General features: G+C 33.8%; 1 protein-coding gene across 8 annotated transcripts in view; it reads left to right on the forward strand.

The window, feature by feature from the left end:
* The window catches only part of PAN3 (poly(A) specific ribonuclease subunit PAN3), a 129,028-nt gene that overhangs the window by 17,764 nt on the left and 90,465 nt on the right, over positions 1-20,799 (forward strand). For 7 of the 8 annotated variants that reach the window (XM_034665013.1, XM_034665014.1, XM_034665016.1 and 4 more), the window contains exons 2-4: positions 4,067-4,188; positions 4,964-5,030; positions 6,941-7,011. In XM_034665013.1, the coding sequence (XP_034520904.1) occupies positions 4,067-4,188; positions 4,964-5,030; positions 6,941-7,011 (260 nt within the window). Of the gene's footprint in view, positions 1-1,518; positions 1,560-4,066; positions 4,189-4,963; positions 5,031-6,940; positions 7,012-20,799 lie in introns of all 8 variants that reach the window. The other variant, XM_034665021.1, reaches the window with a different exon arrangement.

Consider the following 20,799-nt stretch of genomic DNA (forward strand, 5'->3'; position numbering starts at 1 on the left):
AGATATTTCTTCAATATCATGATTCCATTTCCTTTGTTTATATACAAAGTAGTAATCCTGTGTTATCTGCAGGGTATTCGGTAGTCCTCTTATCTGCAGGGGATATAGTCCACTACCCCCGGTGGATATTAGAAATTGCAGATAGTATGAATCCTGTATACTATGTTTTTTCCTATATATACATACATACCTATACTAAAGTTTAATTTATAAATTAGCCACGGTAAGAGATTAAGAACAATAATAAAATACAAAAGTTGTATCAGTATACTGTAATAAAAGTTATGTGAATGTGGTTTTTCTCTCTCTTTCTAAATATCTTTTTGTACTGTTACCCTTCTTGTGATGATGTGAGTTGATAAAATGCCTACATGATCAGGTGAAGTAGGGTGAACGATGCAGGCACTGTGACATAGCATTAGGTTACCGTTGGCCTTACCCCGGTACGTTCGGAGGATCATCCGCTTCTGTGTGGTTGATTGAGGTTGACCATAGGTAACTGTGGAAAGTGAAACCTTGGAGAAGGCGGGGGTGGGGGGGCTACTTCACCCAGAAGTAAGATTGCTGAATCGTATGTTCTGTTTTTAATTTTTGAGGGACCTCCATACTGTCTTCAATAGTAGCTGTGCTGCACCAATTTACATTCCCACTGACAGTGGTCAAGGTTTCTCTTTTCTCCATGGCCTCACCAAAACTTGTCTCAATCCTTTGATAATAGCCATTCTGACAGGTGTGAGGGGATATTTCATTATGGTTTCAATTTGTATTTTCTTGATGATTTGTGATATCAGGCATCTTTTCGTGTGTCTGGTGGTCATCTGTGTATCTTCTTTGGAAACATGTCTATTCAAGTTCTTTGCTTATTTTTTAATTGGATATTTTTGGAGGGCTGTTGAGTTATAGGAGTTTCTTATACATTTTGGATATTAACCTCTTACCAGAGGGATGGTTTGCAAATATTTTCTGTTGTTTCATAGGTTGCCTTTTTATTGTGCTGATTGCTTCTTTTGCTCTATAGATGCTTTTTCATTTGATATGGTCCTATATGTTTATTTTTGCTTTTGTTGCTTGTGCTTTTGTTGTCTCATTCAAAAAATTCTTGCCAAGACCAAGGTCAAGTAGCTCTCCCTGTGTTTCTTCCAGTTGTTTACAGTTTTAGGTCTTTATGTGGAATGTTTAATTAATTTTTTAAACCCTAATTATTGGCCATGTTTAACCCTCTCCCCTCCTCCCTCTCTCTCTCTCTCTCTCTCTTTTTTTTTTATGTTAAGCCCAGTCAGTTGTTTGTTAGGGAGTATAAAGTTTCTTCTGTCAAAAGTTGTGTATTCTAAAGGAATGTAAACCAATTTTAATATAGTGAGAATCAATCACTACCAGAAGTTTGGTAATAAAATAAATAGGGCAAACTCTATTTCTTAAAGATAAAGTATTATAAAGGATGGGCTGTTCATAAGATTGTTTTATTGTCCTCTGACAGTTTAATATTAATTTGTTTTGCAAATATTTTGTTATGCTTAGGTGCTTATTTTTAGTCCAGTGGATCTTGCTTAAAATCTAAGGTAAGACGTTGACCATAGATATTTAAGTTCTGGCATGTTCAATAATAGGTTTATTGTATTAGCTTTTGTAACATAAGAATAAAAGAGAAAATTGGATTTAAAATTTGAAAACATTGAAATAAAAATGTTATATTAAAATAATTTGACTCTGGAATTGTACTCTATTTTTGAAAACCATTTTATTTTACTAGGGAAAGGTAAATAGTGGATGCTATAAGGGTTTTGGTGGAATATAGGAACTTTTCCCCTTATGGATTTCTCTGTCATCATCATCATCATCATTTTTATGAAAATAACTACATTATGGAAAAGTAATACGAGAAAAGACTAAGCTCTCCAATTCAATCAACCAGATAACAAAAGATTAAAATTTTGGTGTGTGTATATATATATATACACTGGTGTATATATATATGTAAGACTGAATATATATATATGACTGAATATATATATATATATATATTCAGTCTTATAATCTCTGTGTGTATATATGTTAGCACACTAATTATCATACAATAATAAAAATGCGTTCCCTTTTCACTTCAGATTGCAAACAGTTATGATACATACTATTTATTTATTATTCTCATTTTCTACAACCTTTTATTCTGGAAAATTTTAAACTTTGATAAAAGTAGAGAGGAGAATATAATAGTTCCCTATCACTCAGCTTCAGTAAGGACCAGCATTTTGCCAGTTCTATTTTGTCTCTTTTCCCAGTTTTTGATTTGCTAGAGTATTAATAAATCCCAGACATTAATTAGTATGATTTTTAAATAATTTCAAATTATTTAAGTATTTACATATTCTTTCAAAAGATATGTTAGAATTTACTTAATTTTTTTGTTGTTGGGTATTTCACCTTGTGTCTAATTTGTTATTAAAATAATACTTTTAGTACTTGTATATAAATGGACAACATGATGAACAACTGCACGTATAAATCTTTAGATGTTTCTGATTATATTCTTCAGCCACATCTGAAATTGTAAACACTAATTTAAAAGATATGAACCATTAAAAATGATCTTTTTGTAATTATAAAAGGAATACATTTTAATTTTGGAAATTTTGAGAAATAAATCTTAAAAAGAGACTAAAAATTACCTCAGATTGCTTTCTGAGGAATCCCTATGTATTAGTCTGTTTGGGCCACTATAATAAAATACCACAGAGTGGTTGTTTTATAAACAACAGAAATGTATTTCTCGCTGTTCTGGAGCCTGGGAAGTCCAGTATCAGCACTGGTAGATTTTATGTGGTGTTGTGAAGAACTTACTTCCTGGTTCATAAATGGGTACCNGAAATTTTGAGAAATAAATCTTAAAAAGAGACTAAAAATTACCTCAGATTGCTTTCTGAGGAATCCCTATGTATTAGTCTGTTTGGGCCACTATAATAAAATACCACAGAGTGGTTGTTTTATAAACAACAGAAATGTATTTCTCGCTGTTCTGGAGCCTGGGAAGTCCAGTATCAGCACTGGTAGATTTTATGTGGTGTTGTGAAGAACTTACTTCCTGGTTCATAAATGGGTACCTCATATTCTCACATGGTTGAAGGGGCTAGGAATCTCTATAGGTGTCTTTTATAGGAGCATTAATCTTATTCCTGAGGGCCCCACTCCCGTGACGTAAGCACCTCCCGAAGGCCCTACCTCCTTTACTATTATCTTTGGGGGTTAGGATTTCAACATAGGAATTTTGTGATTATACAGAAATCCAGATCATAGCACCCTATATTGAGACATCAGCATTTTGTTTAGTTTTCTTCTTGGTTGGAGGTCAGAGTGGTTTCAGTGGTTCTCAGAGGCTGTGCCTAGAAGAGGACAGTCTACTTGGAGCTTAGCTGATCTGTAAAGCTTACGACTTTGTACTTAACTGGGAGCTTGGAAAATAGCATTCCAACATCTACAACAGATTGTCCATTACTTTGTTGGTATATAACGGATTGTCCTCCTAGTTATAATCATTCTGCATTTACCTATCCCAAAATCAACAGCTTATCTATATTCCTGAACTCTGTCTCATTCCTACATTTGCATAATTATTTTTACTGAGTTATGAGTTAATGTGTGACTGCTGGTCTGTTTCATAAGATAGGTTAAGAGAAACAGTCCTGAGAAACTTAAATCTTTCTCACGTGAAGATTCACAGGAGAAATTGTAGTGTTTTATATTGTACTGTCTTGCAAAGTTAAAGAAAGAAAATGAGAAAACGAAATGCAAGTGTGGTTTGTTTCTTCATGTTTTATGCTTGGGGGTGCTTATGTGACTAATATAAAATAAATTACTTTGTGGGAAAGAAATCAGTCAACTTGAGCACTGATGGACAGATTTTTAGACCTGAGCCAAATTTATTTGGTCCTACCTTTTGTTATGAACAGATAAATAAAAAATAAGTGTGACAGAGATTTGAGACTTTAAAATTTATTTGGAGATACAGGAGTTACATCAATATTTTGTGCTTTTAAATAATTAAAATATTTGAATTTTCCTTATCTTTCAGTTCCTGGAATAGATGGAGGTGCTTTAACTGATACCAGTCTCACAGATTCCTATTTCAGCACCAGCTTTATTGGAGTTAATGGATTTGGAAGCCCAGTGGAAACAAAATATCCCTTGATGCAGGTATCCTTAGTATGAATTTATATGGCACTAAACAGTGAAGTTTATTCCAGTGATGGGGGATGTCTAGAGTCTTCATTTATTCCTAAATTTCTTGAGTAAGAGGTAAGGTTTTAGGAGGTGATATAGTTAGCTAGGATAGAGTTGGATTCAGGGTGAGCTTTCAAGGGTGGAGATGGGGTGGGATGACAGTGGAGTGTGTAGAGGATAGATGGAAAGAGACTAATTTCACTCTTCTATGTGTTTTGCGGGTATGGAGTGAAGGCCTTTCAGGATGGAGAGACTAGAGGCTATGGAGTATAAGAAAGCGTGGATCATGTTTAGAGAATAGAGAATAGCCTGATTTTATAGAATCTATAAGGTGTATAAATGGTAATATGCATTGGGAGAGGGTGTTAGAAGGCACTTGTTGTTTTTATACAGTCACTTCACGTCTTCTGAGATGGATATTGAAATTTATATTTTATAGACGAGGAGACTTACTAGTTATGTATGTTGCCCAATCTAATATGTTATGGAAGTGCAATTCAAAATAGGTGTGCAACTTTGGTTTTAAATACCTGGCTAGTGAGTAAAACTTTCATTTGATGTGTTATAGAGAGTATTTGGAAATTTTTGCATGAATTATAATCCATGTAGTGACATATATAAGAAGATTAGAGTGTCAGTAATATGAGAAGTGGATTAGAGGGGAAGAAGCAAAGAGAGTCTGAATTGGTTGAATATTCTTAATTCTGTATTTCTCAGTGATAGTATGTATACCTGTTTTGTTTTTCAGAGAATGACTAATAGTAGCAGCTCCCCAAGTCTTCTAAATGACAGTGCCAAGCCATATGCAGGCCATGGTAAGACTTGGTCTTTTTTTCTCTTTTCTGTTTCTGACTCTGAAAATAATATGTTCGTTGTAGAAATCTTGAAAATTATAAATGGGTATAAAGAAGAGAATAAGAATGATTATTTTCACTCCAAATAACTATTATTTGGATTCTGTATAATTCCAAATAATGGTTATGTCTGAGTGTGAATATATATACATATGTATATATGTATACATATATGTATATGTATACATATACATAATATATAACAACACTTAGCTAAGTGTATACATGATAATATTTAAGATTACATTATATAGTTTTAAATTATGAGTGTTTCTTGGTCATTATAAATTGTATTCTATTGCTTATTTTCAAAATTTAGTATACTAAACTTTTTAAAAAAAAGTATATACTCTAATATTGGACTGTGTATGAATCTGTATTCATATTTTGAATTATGCTTTTGGAAACAGACATGGAATTACTGTTTCAAAGATTATGGTCATTTTTAAGGTTTTTGATATGGAATTTCCAAGTATCTTTCTGTATCCTATTTTAAAAACAAATGTTAAACAAAAAAATAAAAACAAATGTTCAAGAATTCTTAAAAATATGTAACAATTGAGTGTTAATACTCTGCATCAGTAAAATGTTAACAGTTATTATTAATGGTGAGAATAGGAGTTTGCATGTTGATTATTTTCTGAGACATTTTATGTGTGTATCAAATTTCTATCACTATTTGGATATTTCAACTTTTTTTGCTGTAGGAAAAAAAAGAAACATTTTAATATTGAATAAAATTATTAGAAACTAATTGGTAGTGTAATAATATTTTTAGCATTCCCATAGAGTTTATATGTTGACTTTTAAATACTATCAAAAGTAGAATAAAGGATGAATAATATTATCCATTTTTATAAGTATCTTGAATGTGTAAATTACAGAAAAATATTTCACATCTTGTTATTTTATTAGCTTCTCTTTCTTTGCATTATTAAATTGTTAATTCTAATGAAGGACCAGACTATGAAAATTCAGGCAGACGAAGCTAGAGAAATTAAGCAGCAATCTATATTGCATTATGAAGAGATTTAAGATTCCTTTAAATGAGAACATTTAGTATGGTTTTTAGAATTTTATAGATAATTTAATGAGAAACATAAGATTAACTAGAGCTCAGAATTGAAGATACAGTATTTCCATGTATATCATGTATACCTTTTCAGAAACTCTTTTGATTTATTAAGTGAAAAACTAATTTAGAGATAAACTTTCGTTTGTGATTTCTGGCCACAGAGTCATAGAACTTTGAAAATATAAAAGCTTTGAATTTTATGTTTGTGTTTTGAAACATGTAATACTTCAATCTTTAAAAACAATTTATGTATATTTTTAGTAAGAATATAAAATATCTGATGATAAACTTAAAAGGTGGACTGTTCTCTAGACTGGATGGTTTTAAGGCCTTGCCTAAGTATTAAAATCCAAGTCCGGTCCCTTGGAGTGTTAAAACACACCACCTCACCGCGCCTTTTAATTTTTCTCATGATTTGGTCTCAAGCATGCAGACAATTACTACAGGTAGACTTCTTCCTTCCTAAACACATTACTGATAGCATGGTTAAGAGTTCTCTTTTCTTTTTTTTTGTTTGATTTTTCTTTTGGTTCTACGCAAACAGATGCACCCTAATTAATCCATATAGCTTCTGATTAAATGTGTACTGAATGTTGATTGAAAGAAGTAGTCTCCAATTTGTGATTTAGTCCCTTAGAAAATATTTGAACATCCACTGTATGTGAGGCATTGATTTTAACTGTTACGGTGGTGTATGATTTTTATTACTGTTACAAGCATTGTCAAGTTAAACATTTATTAGATTTGTGGGTTACTTGAGTTGTCTGTGTGGAAACTTATGTAACTTACCTTCCAGATCCTCTAACTTCACCTGCTTCATCCTTGTTTAATGATTTTGGTGCCCTCAACATCTCTCAGAGGAGAAAGGTAGGTGAAGTTGAAACTTATGTTAGACTAAATGGAATATAGAGGCGATATTGGGGTCATCACCTATATAATGGTCAATATTCTCTTAAGTTGGGGGGTGCTTTTTATGAATTGGGATATTTTCTTGCTTTGGTTTGCCCTTTTCCTTGTTACGTATTTCATATATGTAGAATTTTATTTGTCTTTATGCATGAAATAGAGATTTTTTTATGTGAAGGGATGAAATCCTTCTTTTGCTCATTTTATCTTAATGTATTCTGTTTCTAAGAAAACATCTAATTTAATGTTGTAGTTTCTGTTACTGTGACCCTTTATAGGCACATTAATCATGTTTTAACTTTATTTTTTGACTGCTTTGTCTAAATTTCAAAGATTTCTCCCCTAATTTAAACGCCTCATTACAAGGCAACATTAAAAATCTTCAACTTTTCATAATTGGTTCACCTGTTTGAAAAAAGTTTAAAATCTCTTCATGTTAGAAACTTAATTGTATTTTATTTGGAATTGAGGTTGCTAGGCCTTGCATAGATTCTGAAGTATTTTATAGGGAGTAGTTCTTTGATAAGGAGAAATGAAATTCTATTATAGTTTGATGCCTTTGAGTCTTAATGAGAATTATTATATTAATAGTAATAATAATCTAGAGAAGGTGGTAATTTTGGTTAGGATCAGTAGCCCCTAAAGATGTTCAGGAGGTTGTAAATCTTGGTGGAAATTACTACAGTGTTATAACTAATTTCAGTTTCCTAAGTAATGGAAGAAAGACCCCCCCCATGTAAAGAATATTAATTTTAGAAAACTGATATAAGTTTAAGATGCTTTTAGGAAGTATCTGATCAGAGAGTATAAAATGACATTCAAGAAACTTAGATATTCTCAAGAATTATGGGGTCAGGTATAGATGACGTCAATAGCTTATGTACCTACTGTTATCTCCATTTTGAAACAGATAAGGTCAAGGAGGTAATAATTACAGAATGCTTTTAATGATAAACAAAAATGTGTGGGCTTGATTTTATAGACTTCCTTATGGGCTATCATCAAGAGCACATTTACTCTTGCTTTATATGTTAGTCTCATAAATTGGAATATGTAGTTTCTGAATCCTTATAGTAGAAGTGGAATAGAATTGGACACAGGCTGACTCATTGGCAGTAGTGAGAAGTGCCAATAGGCAAAGCCCGTCAATATGGAAGGAAACTGTGAAATGCCAAAAAGCAGGTACAAGCTAGAAATCAAATTATCTAGAGCTATATAGTGTAAGGAAAAATACAAAGCCCTTAAGAAGCCTTAGGGGTCCCCTTAATGGCTTTTTCACATTTTTAATAATTAGTTAATTGTGGTAAGTTGCATTTCCGGTATATGAGTAGAAAATAAAACTAGAATGGCAGATAAACACTTAACAGTGTTCGTAATGTGAGAGTTTAGTGGACTGTACCTTAAAGTTGAAATATATGATTTAGAGCTACTTGCATTTGTTTTTGAGAAAATAGTAAAAATCTTTGGAGATTGGAAAAAGGATATAGTGCCCGTTCTTTTAAAATTCATTTCAGTAAGGAAAGTGGTAAAAGGAAATGTTATTACCAATGTGACCTCAGTATTTGGAATGGAAGCAGATTAATATGGTGAAATGAGCATTGTGTTGGAACTTTTGAGGTCCTGGATCTCTGGCTTTGTGACCTTGGGCCAACTTCCTGGGCTGTAATCTTTATATCCATGAAATGAAGAACATGGCCTGGATAATTGCTGTGGTGTCTTTCATCTTTAAAACTTAGTGTCTCTCTAAACTGAAAGGACCCTACGTGTTAGTCTCTACTTAGAAATTCAGGGTTCACATAGTTTATCTTTGAAAGACCATATTTTCTTGCCATTTACATTTAAAATAATATGAAGGGACATAAGAGATTTTTTTCCAGTAGTGGACTATATAGTTAGGAATCTATGTTGGTACGGGTTGCATATGTTTTAAAATTTTTAATGGTTGAATTGAGGTTTAAAATTCTTTGTGTTAGAAAAACTCTTAGCATAAGAAGAGTATTGCGTGCTACATGTTGGGAATTGAAGACATATGTAGACTTTCTTTTGTTGTAGTAATTCTTAATGTCTTGTTTAATGATGCAGTTTTAGTGGAAGTAACTCAAATTTAGGTAAATATAATTCTAGGTTAATCTAAGCAGACCATCATGATTACTCAGAGACATTTTATTTCATAATGATATTGGAGAACAGATAGGCCATACCTACTGTTGTTTCATAGCTAAACTATTTTCTGGAAATCTCATTTGGGCCAATCCTTGGGCCAGGTATGCTAAAATGAATCATTGCCTCGGGAGTATGTGAATTATTGGGATCAGATCAACTATTTTTACTCTAAGTAGACTTACTATGTGCTATGTGGAAAATTGAAAAAGAATGGATTGATGTTTTTACTGCTTCTCTCAAGTCTAGTTGAAGAGGCAGTCCATGAACCTACTTACAGTATATTAATTATTGCTAGTTTAAATATCTGATGATTGCTAAATAGAATTCTCTAGATGCAGAAGCGTTTATGGTGAAAAGACATTTTGAGTTGGGGTTTTCTTGAACTTGAGGAATATGTTGAAGCATATACTCGATCAGAAGGTATTGCTTGATTACAAGTAGAGAGGATCTTCAGCAAATTTTTAAATTCTCTCTATCATATATGAGCTAAGAGGCTATGACTGAGGGCCTTTATATCTATAGGGACTGGTTGAAGTAAAATGTGGGATGTGAAAAACAGTATTAAACAGGTTGATAGCCATTTGCCTGAGCTGCTTTATTATTGCTAGATGTGTGACAACTTCCTGAAGAGTTGTATATTGAGAATATATGTGTTAGGGTAGTACTCCTCGTGTCCAGGGACTGGCGCTAGTCCCTGAAGTATTTGTGACCTGTCTGTAGGGAGGTAAGTTAAAATACTGAAAGTAAATTTTTAGAAACTTCTGTAATTTGATAATTTGATACTGCAACATCCAAATATGTGCTCATTTTTCTAGTAACTCATTTTTACTTTATAAAATATGCAACCATGATATTTAGGAAATTATTATTAAATCATCATGGTATTTCACAACTGATGTTTGAGAAGCAGTGATTTTTTTTTTCTACATTAGATACACTTAATATTATAGATAGGGAAAGTAACCAGTGTTTGAAAATGTGTAAAATTTTTGTTGGCCAAGGGTGATGGTGGAAGAAATTGAATTACACCTGTGTACTCTGTGGGAAAGTTAAGTTCCCCCAAAACACTAGAGATGGAGTTTTGGTGAAAATGAGAGCTAATAGATTTGAGAGTAATATATGAGGAAACTTTAATAGCAAGATAGATGAAGCTGCGAACTGGCCTGACAGAAAAAGAGGTGAGAGTCACCCTGAATCACAAGTGTGATCTAGAGAACAATACAGTTTTGGGTAAGAATCCTTTGGGAAGAAAGTATCTTTATAACAAAGTTGGATGTTGAAATACAGATATGCATAAATGAAGTGTATCAGTACTATGACATCTCACTGGGTATTCTTGCTAAGCTGTGAATTTTTATGCAGGGCGGCCACAAAGCAGAGTGAGAAGCCCTCAAAATTTGTATTTGGCATTATTGACTTCCCCTGTTTATCTTAGCCTCTCTCTGCCCTTTTTTTTTTAAGCCATCAAGAGTCCTTTTCCTATTCAGGTACCCCCCCCCCCCGCCCACATTAAAGCAAAAAAGGCTCTGGTGCCTGTCATTTATACTTCTTGTTTTAGTTGTACTTTACGAAGATGTTTCAATCAATATGCAGCTTCATCTGGACATTTGCACTTTATTTCTAGTATTGGGATAACAGATTTTCACTTCTGTGAATTTTTAAGGTTTTAATAACAAGTTAAAGTCTTTGGGCTTAGGAGACAAAGATTTGTGATGTATCCTGTTTATTTCTTCTGTTCTTGATTTTAAAACTGTTAGGATGAGGGAAGTGGGATCAGAAGGGGTTTGGCTTATTTGCTGGTGATTTCTTTGTGAGGAGATGTAGGTTTTGGAGGTCCAGTTCTGGATTATTCTGCTTGAGGTCAAAGTTAATGCTTCCTTCCGTGTTTTATCTCAGTTTGGAACCTCCTTCTCACTGTTTTCTACCGCAGGAGTATAGGTTCCTCTTTCAGCCATCTTTACTATAAAATTTACTGGTGATATATATTGTATGTTTTCGGATTAATTTGACATTTAATTTTTTTCTTGTAACATTTCTGTTCTCATGTTCAAAAGATGACTTTTACACTGTTTCTACTCTCGGTAACAAAATATGGAGTAACAAGGAAACTGGAGAGTATTTATGGTAGGGTTCTTTTATGGAGAAAGCTGAAGTAAATTCGGAGAAATTAATAGAATTATGGCAGAGACAATTTGGAATGTGAATCCTTCCTTAATGCTTCTGATGGTTAGGTTTATTTTGGAACATCAGGTCAAGTATTGATCTCAGGAAAAATAAAAAATGAAAAAATGGAGAAGGTAGTGAAAAATAACTGAAATCTTAATGGAAATTGCAATATAAAACTTCACTTGTAAAACCATAGTTTTTAAGCTTTTTGTATATGTTCTCAAATACTGTTTTACTTAGCGTTTAGATTTGCAGGTCAGCCACATCAGTATCATTTACCCATGAGTATTGTGCAAGTCATGTGTCTATGGAAAATTGTGTTTAGAATTACAAATTAAACAGAGCTGTTCTTTTACTGGAGTAGACTAAACCTCCATTCATCTCCACTTGCCATGCTGTGGGAATGTGTACTATCCCAGCTTAAGCCAGATGTAGTGAGGTTGTAGATTTAGAGATAACATGGGTACATATGGAAATTGGTTGAATTGTTGGAGTCCAGGTTCCTATAGGCAGGGAAGCACCCATGGTTACTGTTTATAGCTTGCTCAGAGCCTCTTGGTGAATTTTTTCTTCTCTCAAAGATCGAACAGTGGGAATAGTAATAACCCAGTGGTTTTGAATAATGGTTGATGTTTTAGGGTTTGGGGTTGGATGCCAGGCAGTCTGAATTGAATCTCCATTTCTTCAGTGATTATCATTGCGTCTTTAAGCTTAGTTAAACCTTTCTGTTTCTTTGTTCACAAGATGAGAATAATAATAATAATACCGTGTGCCTACCATGTGGAGTTGTTACGAGGACTAAATGAAATATATTTCCTGGCATAGAAGTGCCCAGTAAATGGTAGTTCTCATCATAGTAATACACGGTATTAGCCAAACCTTTCTAGCCTTGTTTGGGAATTGTTAACTATTTTTAAATAAATAAATATCTGTTGCTGCTCATCTGGAACAGGCTGTATTACAATTGCCTGCTGGAGAAGTGGTTCTCCTGTAGCTGCTCTGAGGATGTCTGTCTTTTCTTTGAGGTGTTCAGGCCTCTCCTCCTCTGTTTCTTTTTTGCCTCCTCCCCACATAGCTGTTAGCTTCTCAAACACGTGCTTCAAATCTGATGAAAAGCTGTCCGGGGATTTCTCACCATGTACTGGCAGACAGATAGAAACTTGATTTTATTTATATTGATAATGATTTTCTGTATCTGTTCCAGGTAATATGGTAAACTTAAATAATTTTTTCATAAATTAATGTTTTCTATTATTTAATCACCCCAACAGGTCTTTGAGAGAGATTATTTTTCAGAATTGGGAAATGGAAGTTTTGGGAGATCAAGTATTTTATCTAGAATGATAGAGATAATTATTTACATTTCAGAGAAAACGGAAACTCATTAGGGCAATATGAGAGAAAATGAGTCTTCGATAAGGTGAAAAATAGGTAGTGGAAAGAGAAGCTACTGGTAATATGCAGGGGAGGACAGAAAATATTGACCTTATGCTATGCCTGTTTCTTTTTCCATTTATGTGATTATCTCAGTAAAAATTTCCATAAAACAATTTCTAGGGAAAGAATATACAATAAAACTTTTGATATTTGATAGATAACCTTTTAGAAATGTTGCACATATTTATATTCCTACTCGTTGATGCTGGTTTTCCTAGAGCCTTGAACACACAGATGTGAAAGTATTTCGTATCTTTGTCATTGTATAAGGCAAAAAACCTCCTCATTGTTTAAATTTGATTTCTGGTGCTGTTGAACTTCTCATTTATGTTAATTGGCTATTGGTGTTTCTTTAATGTCCTTTGCTCATTTTTCTGTTTGGCTGTTTTTAAATTCATTGTAAGCTCTGTGTGTGTTAAGAGATTTAAACCTCTTCAGATGTTTCAATCCCTCTCCCCATTTTGTTTTTGGTCTTGAGTTTCACAACTGATTTATGCTGTCACTTTTGAAATGTCACACATACTCTGATAATCTCTTATCAAGTACATTTAAAAAGAACAAAATATTAAGCTCATTTTGTTAAAATAACATGGTAATTCTCTTTTTGGCGAGTCAGTGATTTAAAATTGAAGGGACTGTCAATGTTTTCATGTAATTTGAATCTACTGTCATTTTTATTGTTAATGATCTATAGTAATTAACTTTCCTTAGCAAATGGAAATGTTCTCAACCTTCTCTGCATTTTAATTGTCAGATTTGAATGTCACATTCTTTCTATTGCTTTTACCTCCAGTCTTAATCTGTTCTTTTCTTTAAGATGCTGCGCAATTAGCGTTAGGTTCAAACTTGTTTAGAAATATGGTAGTTCTATAGAAAAGGGCTCAACTTTGAAAGAGGTAATTTTGTTTTCCTGCTAAATAAAAGAGTACTCCAGATTGGATTTCCAAGATTGTGTTGAGATAAAAGATATGCTTTGGAAAGAACAGATTAAATTTTGTTGTAACAGATCAGGAGTTCAACCATGTACTACTTTGTGTATTTTAATGTAATTGGTACTTTGTGTGCAGGGACCACTTGGCTTTTGTTGAGTCAAGAAAATCTTCAAGTTTATGATTGTAAGGAAATTTTGTTCTATTGACTGATTATAAACGTTCTCATGGCAGATTTTTGTTTTAGAGTTTTTTTTTTTTTTTTAAGAGGTTTGATGTTTGATATTTTACCATATTTGAACATGTGAACTGAAACAGTATGCCTTTTACATACAGTGTGTAATACTGTTGGCTGTAGCCCTTATCTTGTTTTAGCTTTGGGCATTTTGACTTAGCCTAATAATGACAGTTTAGTAAAACCATGGTGCATTTACTGCTTGGATTTAGGAGCTGGTAGTTCAATCCGAGATGATATGGTTGACTTTTTTTTTTTTTACTCTTCTCTGATCATTGTATTTTTTTTGTTTNGCTGGCCATATGTAGGCATGGGGGTGGGGTAGACAAAAGTCCCTGCTCTCGTACAATGTATGTTCTCCTCCATGGAGTTTTAGAACATACTCTTAAAAGACAGAGGAAGAAAAATTCCACTCTATTGGCTTTTATTTATTTTTTTTTAATTTTTTTTTTTTAAAGATTTTATTTATTTATTTGACAGAGATAGAGACAGCCAGTGAGAGAGGGAACACAAGCAGGGGGAGTGGGAGAGGAAGAAGCAGGCTCATAGTGGAGGAGCCTGATGTGGGGCTTGATCCCAGAACGCCGGGATCACGCCCTGAGCCGAAGGCAGACGCTTAACGATTGTGCCAGCCAGGTGCCCTGAGTTTAGAATTCTTACCCACAAACATGCTAACCTAAGTTTTAGCTAAATTTAACCCAAACTGTGTAATTTCCCCAACTCTGTTTAATTTCCAGTATTTTTTCCCATATATTTTGAAAATGGGGACAGGGAACTGCTTAATTTTATTCTTTGAATGGAGCCTGTGTAGCTCTTGTTTCTCGTTGATCCCATCTGTGCCAGTTAGATTCAAAGAGAGATTTTTTTTTTTAAGATTTTATTTATTTGACAGAGATAGAGACAGCCAGCGAGAGAGGGAACACAAGCAGGGGGAGTGGGAGAGGAAGAAGCAGGCTCATAGCGGAAGAGCCTGATGTGGGGCTCGATCCCACAACGCCGGGATCACGCCCTGAGCCGAAGGCAGACGCTTAACCGCTGTGCCACCCAGCGGTTCAAAATTTCATTTAGAAATTGGTATTTGGTCATTTTAGGATTAGCTAGAATAATGTATGAGTGACATATGTTAAGGAATGTTATAGAATATGGAATAGCTTTCTTCAGATTGGAGGTAGAATATCATGGTTAAGGGTACAAACTCCAGAGCCCGACGTTATGTTAGTTGTGAGATTATAGGCAACTTATTTTAACTCCTTCTAAGCCTCACTTTTCTCATCTGTGAAGTTGGTTCGACCATTGTGCCAGTCTTAGAAATATGATGATTAAATACCTTAATGGGTATAAAGTGCTTGGCATAGTGCCCTGTGCTTTATCAAAAAATGGTAGTTGTTCCAGTCTTCTATTGCTTATGATTCTGCAGTTTTAAAACGTGTTTGTCTGTTTCTGAATGTGTATGAGATAACTTTTGATTAACCACTACCTTACTTTAAGTTCAATTATAGTAGGGTATATTAGAGTATAGTAGAGTAATACCAAGTGTATTATTTAGCAGATCTGAAGATTCTCTGTTACATTTCTAGATTGAATTTAAGCAAGGGAACACATATAAATAAATAAAAAGGGAACTTTTGCTAACAAGCGAATAGGCATTTTAGCATGATCTTTGGTTTTGATAAGGTACCAAAACACATTATAAAAACTTAAAATTATTACAGTTGATCGTTTGTTGTGGAAGTAACTTTCATGACTTAAACACGTTTACTCACATTCACTTAAAATAACTTTGGCATGGTATTTTACTTCTCTACATTTTATATTCTAGTTCCATTCTAAAGTAAAAGAATAAAATTTAAGTTGCAGTTTGGTGTTCTGGTTCTTTTGAAATTGAATGTGGCCTTGCTTATTAGTAAGGGTATTCCAACTGACCTTGATTTTGTAGGGATAGAACTCCATTGTAATATTGCAGTTTTAAGGACAAAAGTAATGACTGCTTTGTAGGTGTTACTAAATTTATGCAGGTAATATTAGGGGACTGACTCATAGTAGAGCTTAAAAATATGTGTGTGTATGTAAATCCTTTTTTGCTTTATTTGATATAATTTAGATCAGTTTTTACTTAGCATCCTCTGTTTTCATCCTGTCATCTTGTACATTGATTCCACAAATTAAAAGGTCTTTTTCAATTACAGATGTTAACCTGCCCCTGAGTCTTTAACAATGAGCCTGTTTTTCTATAGACTGACTTGCCTATTGCATCCTACTCTTGTTTTTATTTGATCAATGAAAACTTAAGGAACCTAATATGTTTTCACAAAAAGCCCACAATTAATGATAACAAATTGACAGGACAAAATACAGCATAATCTTTGCAGCTGGCTTGCTCTATTTTTGACTTTTTAAGTCTTTTACCTATGGAGAAAATGATTGGAGCCCATGCTACAGTGATTTGTAGGTCTGGATTTACTATTCTAAATTAATTGGACGTAGGTACCTTTAAAATCCAGGTAATAAGTTAGGCAGAGGTATAGTTCCCTGTCTTGATGATTATATGAAAATTAGTTAATTTGTTTGATTTAAAAAATTCCAGTGGTTTTATTCAGTTTGGGGTCTGTTTTTCCCAGTGACTTTAGATCACCGAATTAACGAAATTACAATCTCATATTTAGTTTTCATAATTACAGATATGCTACAATACCAAGACGTTTAATTAATTGAGGGAAAGACAATTGTGAGCTAGAAGAGGCTACAAAAGAAATGCAGTTTTGTTTTCAGATAAATGTGTAGTAAATTCTAGACCGGAGGTTTCTAGTAGTGGACCTGAGACCATCAGGAGTGGCAGGAGGTAGGTTGCTGAGTTATTACAACAAAAGGTAATGAACTAATGTAATTACTAAGCATTGTCTGAAAGGAGATAATTCATATATATGTACCACTGTTTTCTAAGTATATGAAGATGTTGTGATTAATAAAATGCAAATCATCCAAAAATGTCATTCATAGTAACTTTAAATCATCATTCATAGTTTCAGAGTATAAAGGGTGAAGGCAAAATTATGTTTTTGATGTTCAAAAGGAGTTTTTAAATTTCGGGGTATTGGAAACTCTTTGTACTTGGATAACAAACAATTTGATTTCTATTTTATTACTAATTAGGTAAAGACATATATAACAACATATGGCTGGTAATATGAAGCATTGTAGAAGCATTGTTGAGTGCATCGTTAAAGCATTGTTGTTTTGCAGTTGTACCAAAAGAATTGTGCACTGAAAAATTGGTCTGTTACCTGGTAGCTTTAACTGCATTTTCTATTACGAGCATGGTATTTATAGGTTTTTCTTTGGCTAGACTGTGAAATTTTAGAAGAGACTATATCTTAGCTTTGTATTCCTAGGAAGAAGGGCATAGAGCCTTATGCTGAAATATTGAGTGAATTAATGTGTAAAAAATGTGTGTACATTTGGGCTTTTGAACTCAAACAGTCCTAAAAATCAACTTTTACTGTTCTTTCTTTTGACATAGAGACTTACCTCAATTGTAAGGAATGAAGGTGGATTTCCTTTAGACCTAAACCATTGGAAATGGCTTTTATGAACCAGGGCAAGAAATTTTGAAGAGCCAGGGCTGTGGGGGCTACATGAGTAACGGTCTTGAAGGCTCTAAGTATCTAGGTCAAGCTTTAAGGATTTGGGACGTTGAGCTATTGAACTTCTCTCTCTTTTTATTTCAGGGAGTGGCTTCAGTTTCTGTCTGGACCAGTAGTTGTTTCTTATCTAGCTTTTTTTCTCTGACATTCTCTGGAACTTGACTACTCAAAGTGTGGTCACCAGATCAGCAGTACTAGCAGTCTTGGGAGCCTTTTAGAAATGCATAGTCTCAGGCTTCACTCTAGGTCTACTGAATTAGAATCTTTATTTTAATAACATCTCCAAAAGATTCATAGGTTTTTTATAGTTTGAATATAAAAGGATACTTGAATACTTCTGTTCAAGCCTAACCTGTTTTTTTTTAAAAATGCCTGGTATAAAGGGTAAAACTGTTTTCAACTACTCTCTTATTATTCTGTTTATTTAGATTTTGTGAAGAATGTTAAAAATTCATTATTGTAGTAAATCTTGAGACTTAAAGTAAAAATTGAATAACTAGAGGGAGGAGGGGAAAGAGTGGGAGGGACGGTTTCAGGCCCTGCTAGATATTTTACTCCAGAAGCAAAAAGAGATTGGGAATTTTGACGTACAATATTGACTTACTAGGATGTGGGGTAGAAAAGCTAGTTATTTACCAATGGGACACAACATTTACAAATGCTACCATTCCGTAACTGGAATTCCATGGAGGGGCAAGGCTATCAAGAATGGAGGATCAACAAGGGGACATACCAGATTTTTTTAACTCACATTCTCAAGATTGGTCTAGGAAAGGACTACGAGAAACTAAGGAGGGGAAAGAGGGTGCTGCTTTTGTTTGCTCTGGAGTAGAGGGGTTTGGATCTTATAGAACTCAGAATTTTAGGATAATAACTTTAGGGGTTAGTGAACATTTTCCATAAAATTTTGTCCCTTTTATTTCTTCATCTTCTATTTGACTTCTCCAATTTCCTTAGCCCCCTCTTCCAGTCACCTTTAGTTTTTATTAACCTAGCAGGTCTCTCCCCAACCAGGCCTTATTAGCTCTATTCCCATTTCAGTTCCCTTGAGTTCACATCCTTCACCTACACCAGTGATTCTCAAATGGGGGCAGTTTTGTTCCCCCCGGACATTGAAAATATATTTGGTTGTCACATCTGGGACTGTGGTGCTACTAGCATCTAGAGGTTAAAGGCCAGGGATGCTGCCGAAACATGCTACAGTACACAGGACTGCCTCCATGGCAAAGAATTAATTATCCAAAGTCTATAGTGCTGAGGTTGAGAAACTCTAACCTGGATTACTGTCAGAGTCCACGAATTTGTCTGCCTGTTTCCACTTCAATTTTCATTCAGAAGCTTTCAAGAAAGAGCTCCCCATTGCTCATGGAATGAAGTCTAAAGTCCTTTCATTGCTTTGAAGCTTCATCTTTTGCTCTTAAATGTTAGCCCCCTCTAAAGGGTAGACCGAATACTTAACCAAACACCACAGTGCCTGTGTGCCTCTACCTATACGTTTTTCCTAGCCCACAGTACCTCTCTCTCCCTGCCCCCCTCCATCTAGGCATACTTAGTCCTTTTTCAGAATCTCATTCGCCTTCTCTGTGAACTCTCTGTCTCTGCCCTATTGGTACCTTAATTATATATACATTTATTATATCACAATGAGTATGTTCTGTTTGCATGACTTTGTTTCCTACTACGTTATATCCTCTTTGAGGGAAAGGTGTATGTTTTATTTATCATTGTATTTTAAGTATTTAGAACAGTTCCTGATACAAAGTAGTCTCTTAGATGTTTAGTTGAACATATAGTTTTTTCTTCAAGGGATAAATAATAGCTAAAGTAATTTGAAATTAGCTTACAGTTGAGATTTTACTATGATTTATGTTCTGTGCAGTGAAACTTCTATATGTAATCTTTTTGCCTTACCTTCATGCTTTCTATTGCTGCTATCACTTTTCAGATGTCATTTTGCCTTCTTTGGCTTATGATGGTAATTTAAATGGTATTGATACCTTAGGTCTTTTCATTCAGTATCACATAGTAGGTTGTGCTTTTGAATTAGATTTTAATCTCTGGCTATTTACTGAAGAAAGTTAAATCTATAATGGCACATGTTTGGGGATCTCCTTTGTCTAAGAGGAAAGGCGTTAGGCTAATTATAGGTTTTTGAGGGTTGGGGTGGAGAGAAGAGTGATGAATTCTTCTTTGGAAAAATGAGAAACATATAATGAGAGCTGTTGGGGAGGGAGAATGCTACACTGGATTTATTTAAATACTTTTTTTTTCTACATTGCTTAGTACACTGCTATAAGAAAATAAATTGTGCTATTGTAATAACCAGCTCAAAAGCATGTCTATATTTGTGAAGGATCTGAATAACAGAAGATCATTTAGAGCAATCATTTTCTTGGTTTCAAATATGACTGGAATTTAGGTGCCCTTGTAGTAATCCTATTTGATAGGTTTTTGTTTTGTTTAAATACATATTCTTTGATGTGTTGAACTTTTTTGATAGTTAGGATATTCTTTAGCCCAGACATTTTCTAAAATACAAATTTTAAATTAGTGAAAACTTAATTAAGGCATAGTATTTTTGCTGTGTATCAAAGTCTTATAGTTGTGAGCTATATTACTAGAAATAACTTGCTTTAAAATTCTTTCATTTATAATATTGTTCTTGTGGGTACATTTTTATTCTTATCCACAAAAGTTGCTTATGATGTAGACATAAAGGGTAATTGAATTGGTGCAAGAGTGCATAGAGATGGAAATATTTTAGCCTCATAAAACTTTATCTACTGCTATAATTATTGGGTTGGTAGGTAGTTTAGTTACCTTTCTTAGGCAAGTTTAATTTTTTTCCCCTTAAATCAAAGACTACTAGTAGAGGCCCATTTCTGTAGTTAGAATCTAATTTGCGTAGAATGATTTCCACAGGCATTATTTGCAAGGTCATTTTGAAATTTAGAAATCAAGTGTTTTCTTCAAAGTAGCTGTCTCCCCTGGCCAAAATTATATTTTATATATTTGCCTGGCTAGGACGCTTTCTCTGAAGAAAGTTAATTTTAGCTATTTGCTTTAGCAGACGTAGGACAGAACAGTGAGTAAACATAGATTTTCTTATTTCAGGTCTTAAATTAGTTACCTTCCCAAGAATGATTAGCATTCCTTAAAGGGAAAAATATATATACAA

Source organism: Ailuropoda melanoleuca, chromosome 7 (assembly GCF_002007445.2).
Source record: "Ailuropoda melanoleuca isolate Jingjing chromosome 7, ASM200744v2, whole genome shotgun sequence".
Classification (NCBI taxonomy): Eukaryota; Metazoa; Chordata; class Mammalia; order Carnivora; family Ursidae; genus Ailuropoda; species Ailuropoda melanoleuca.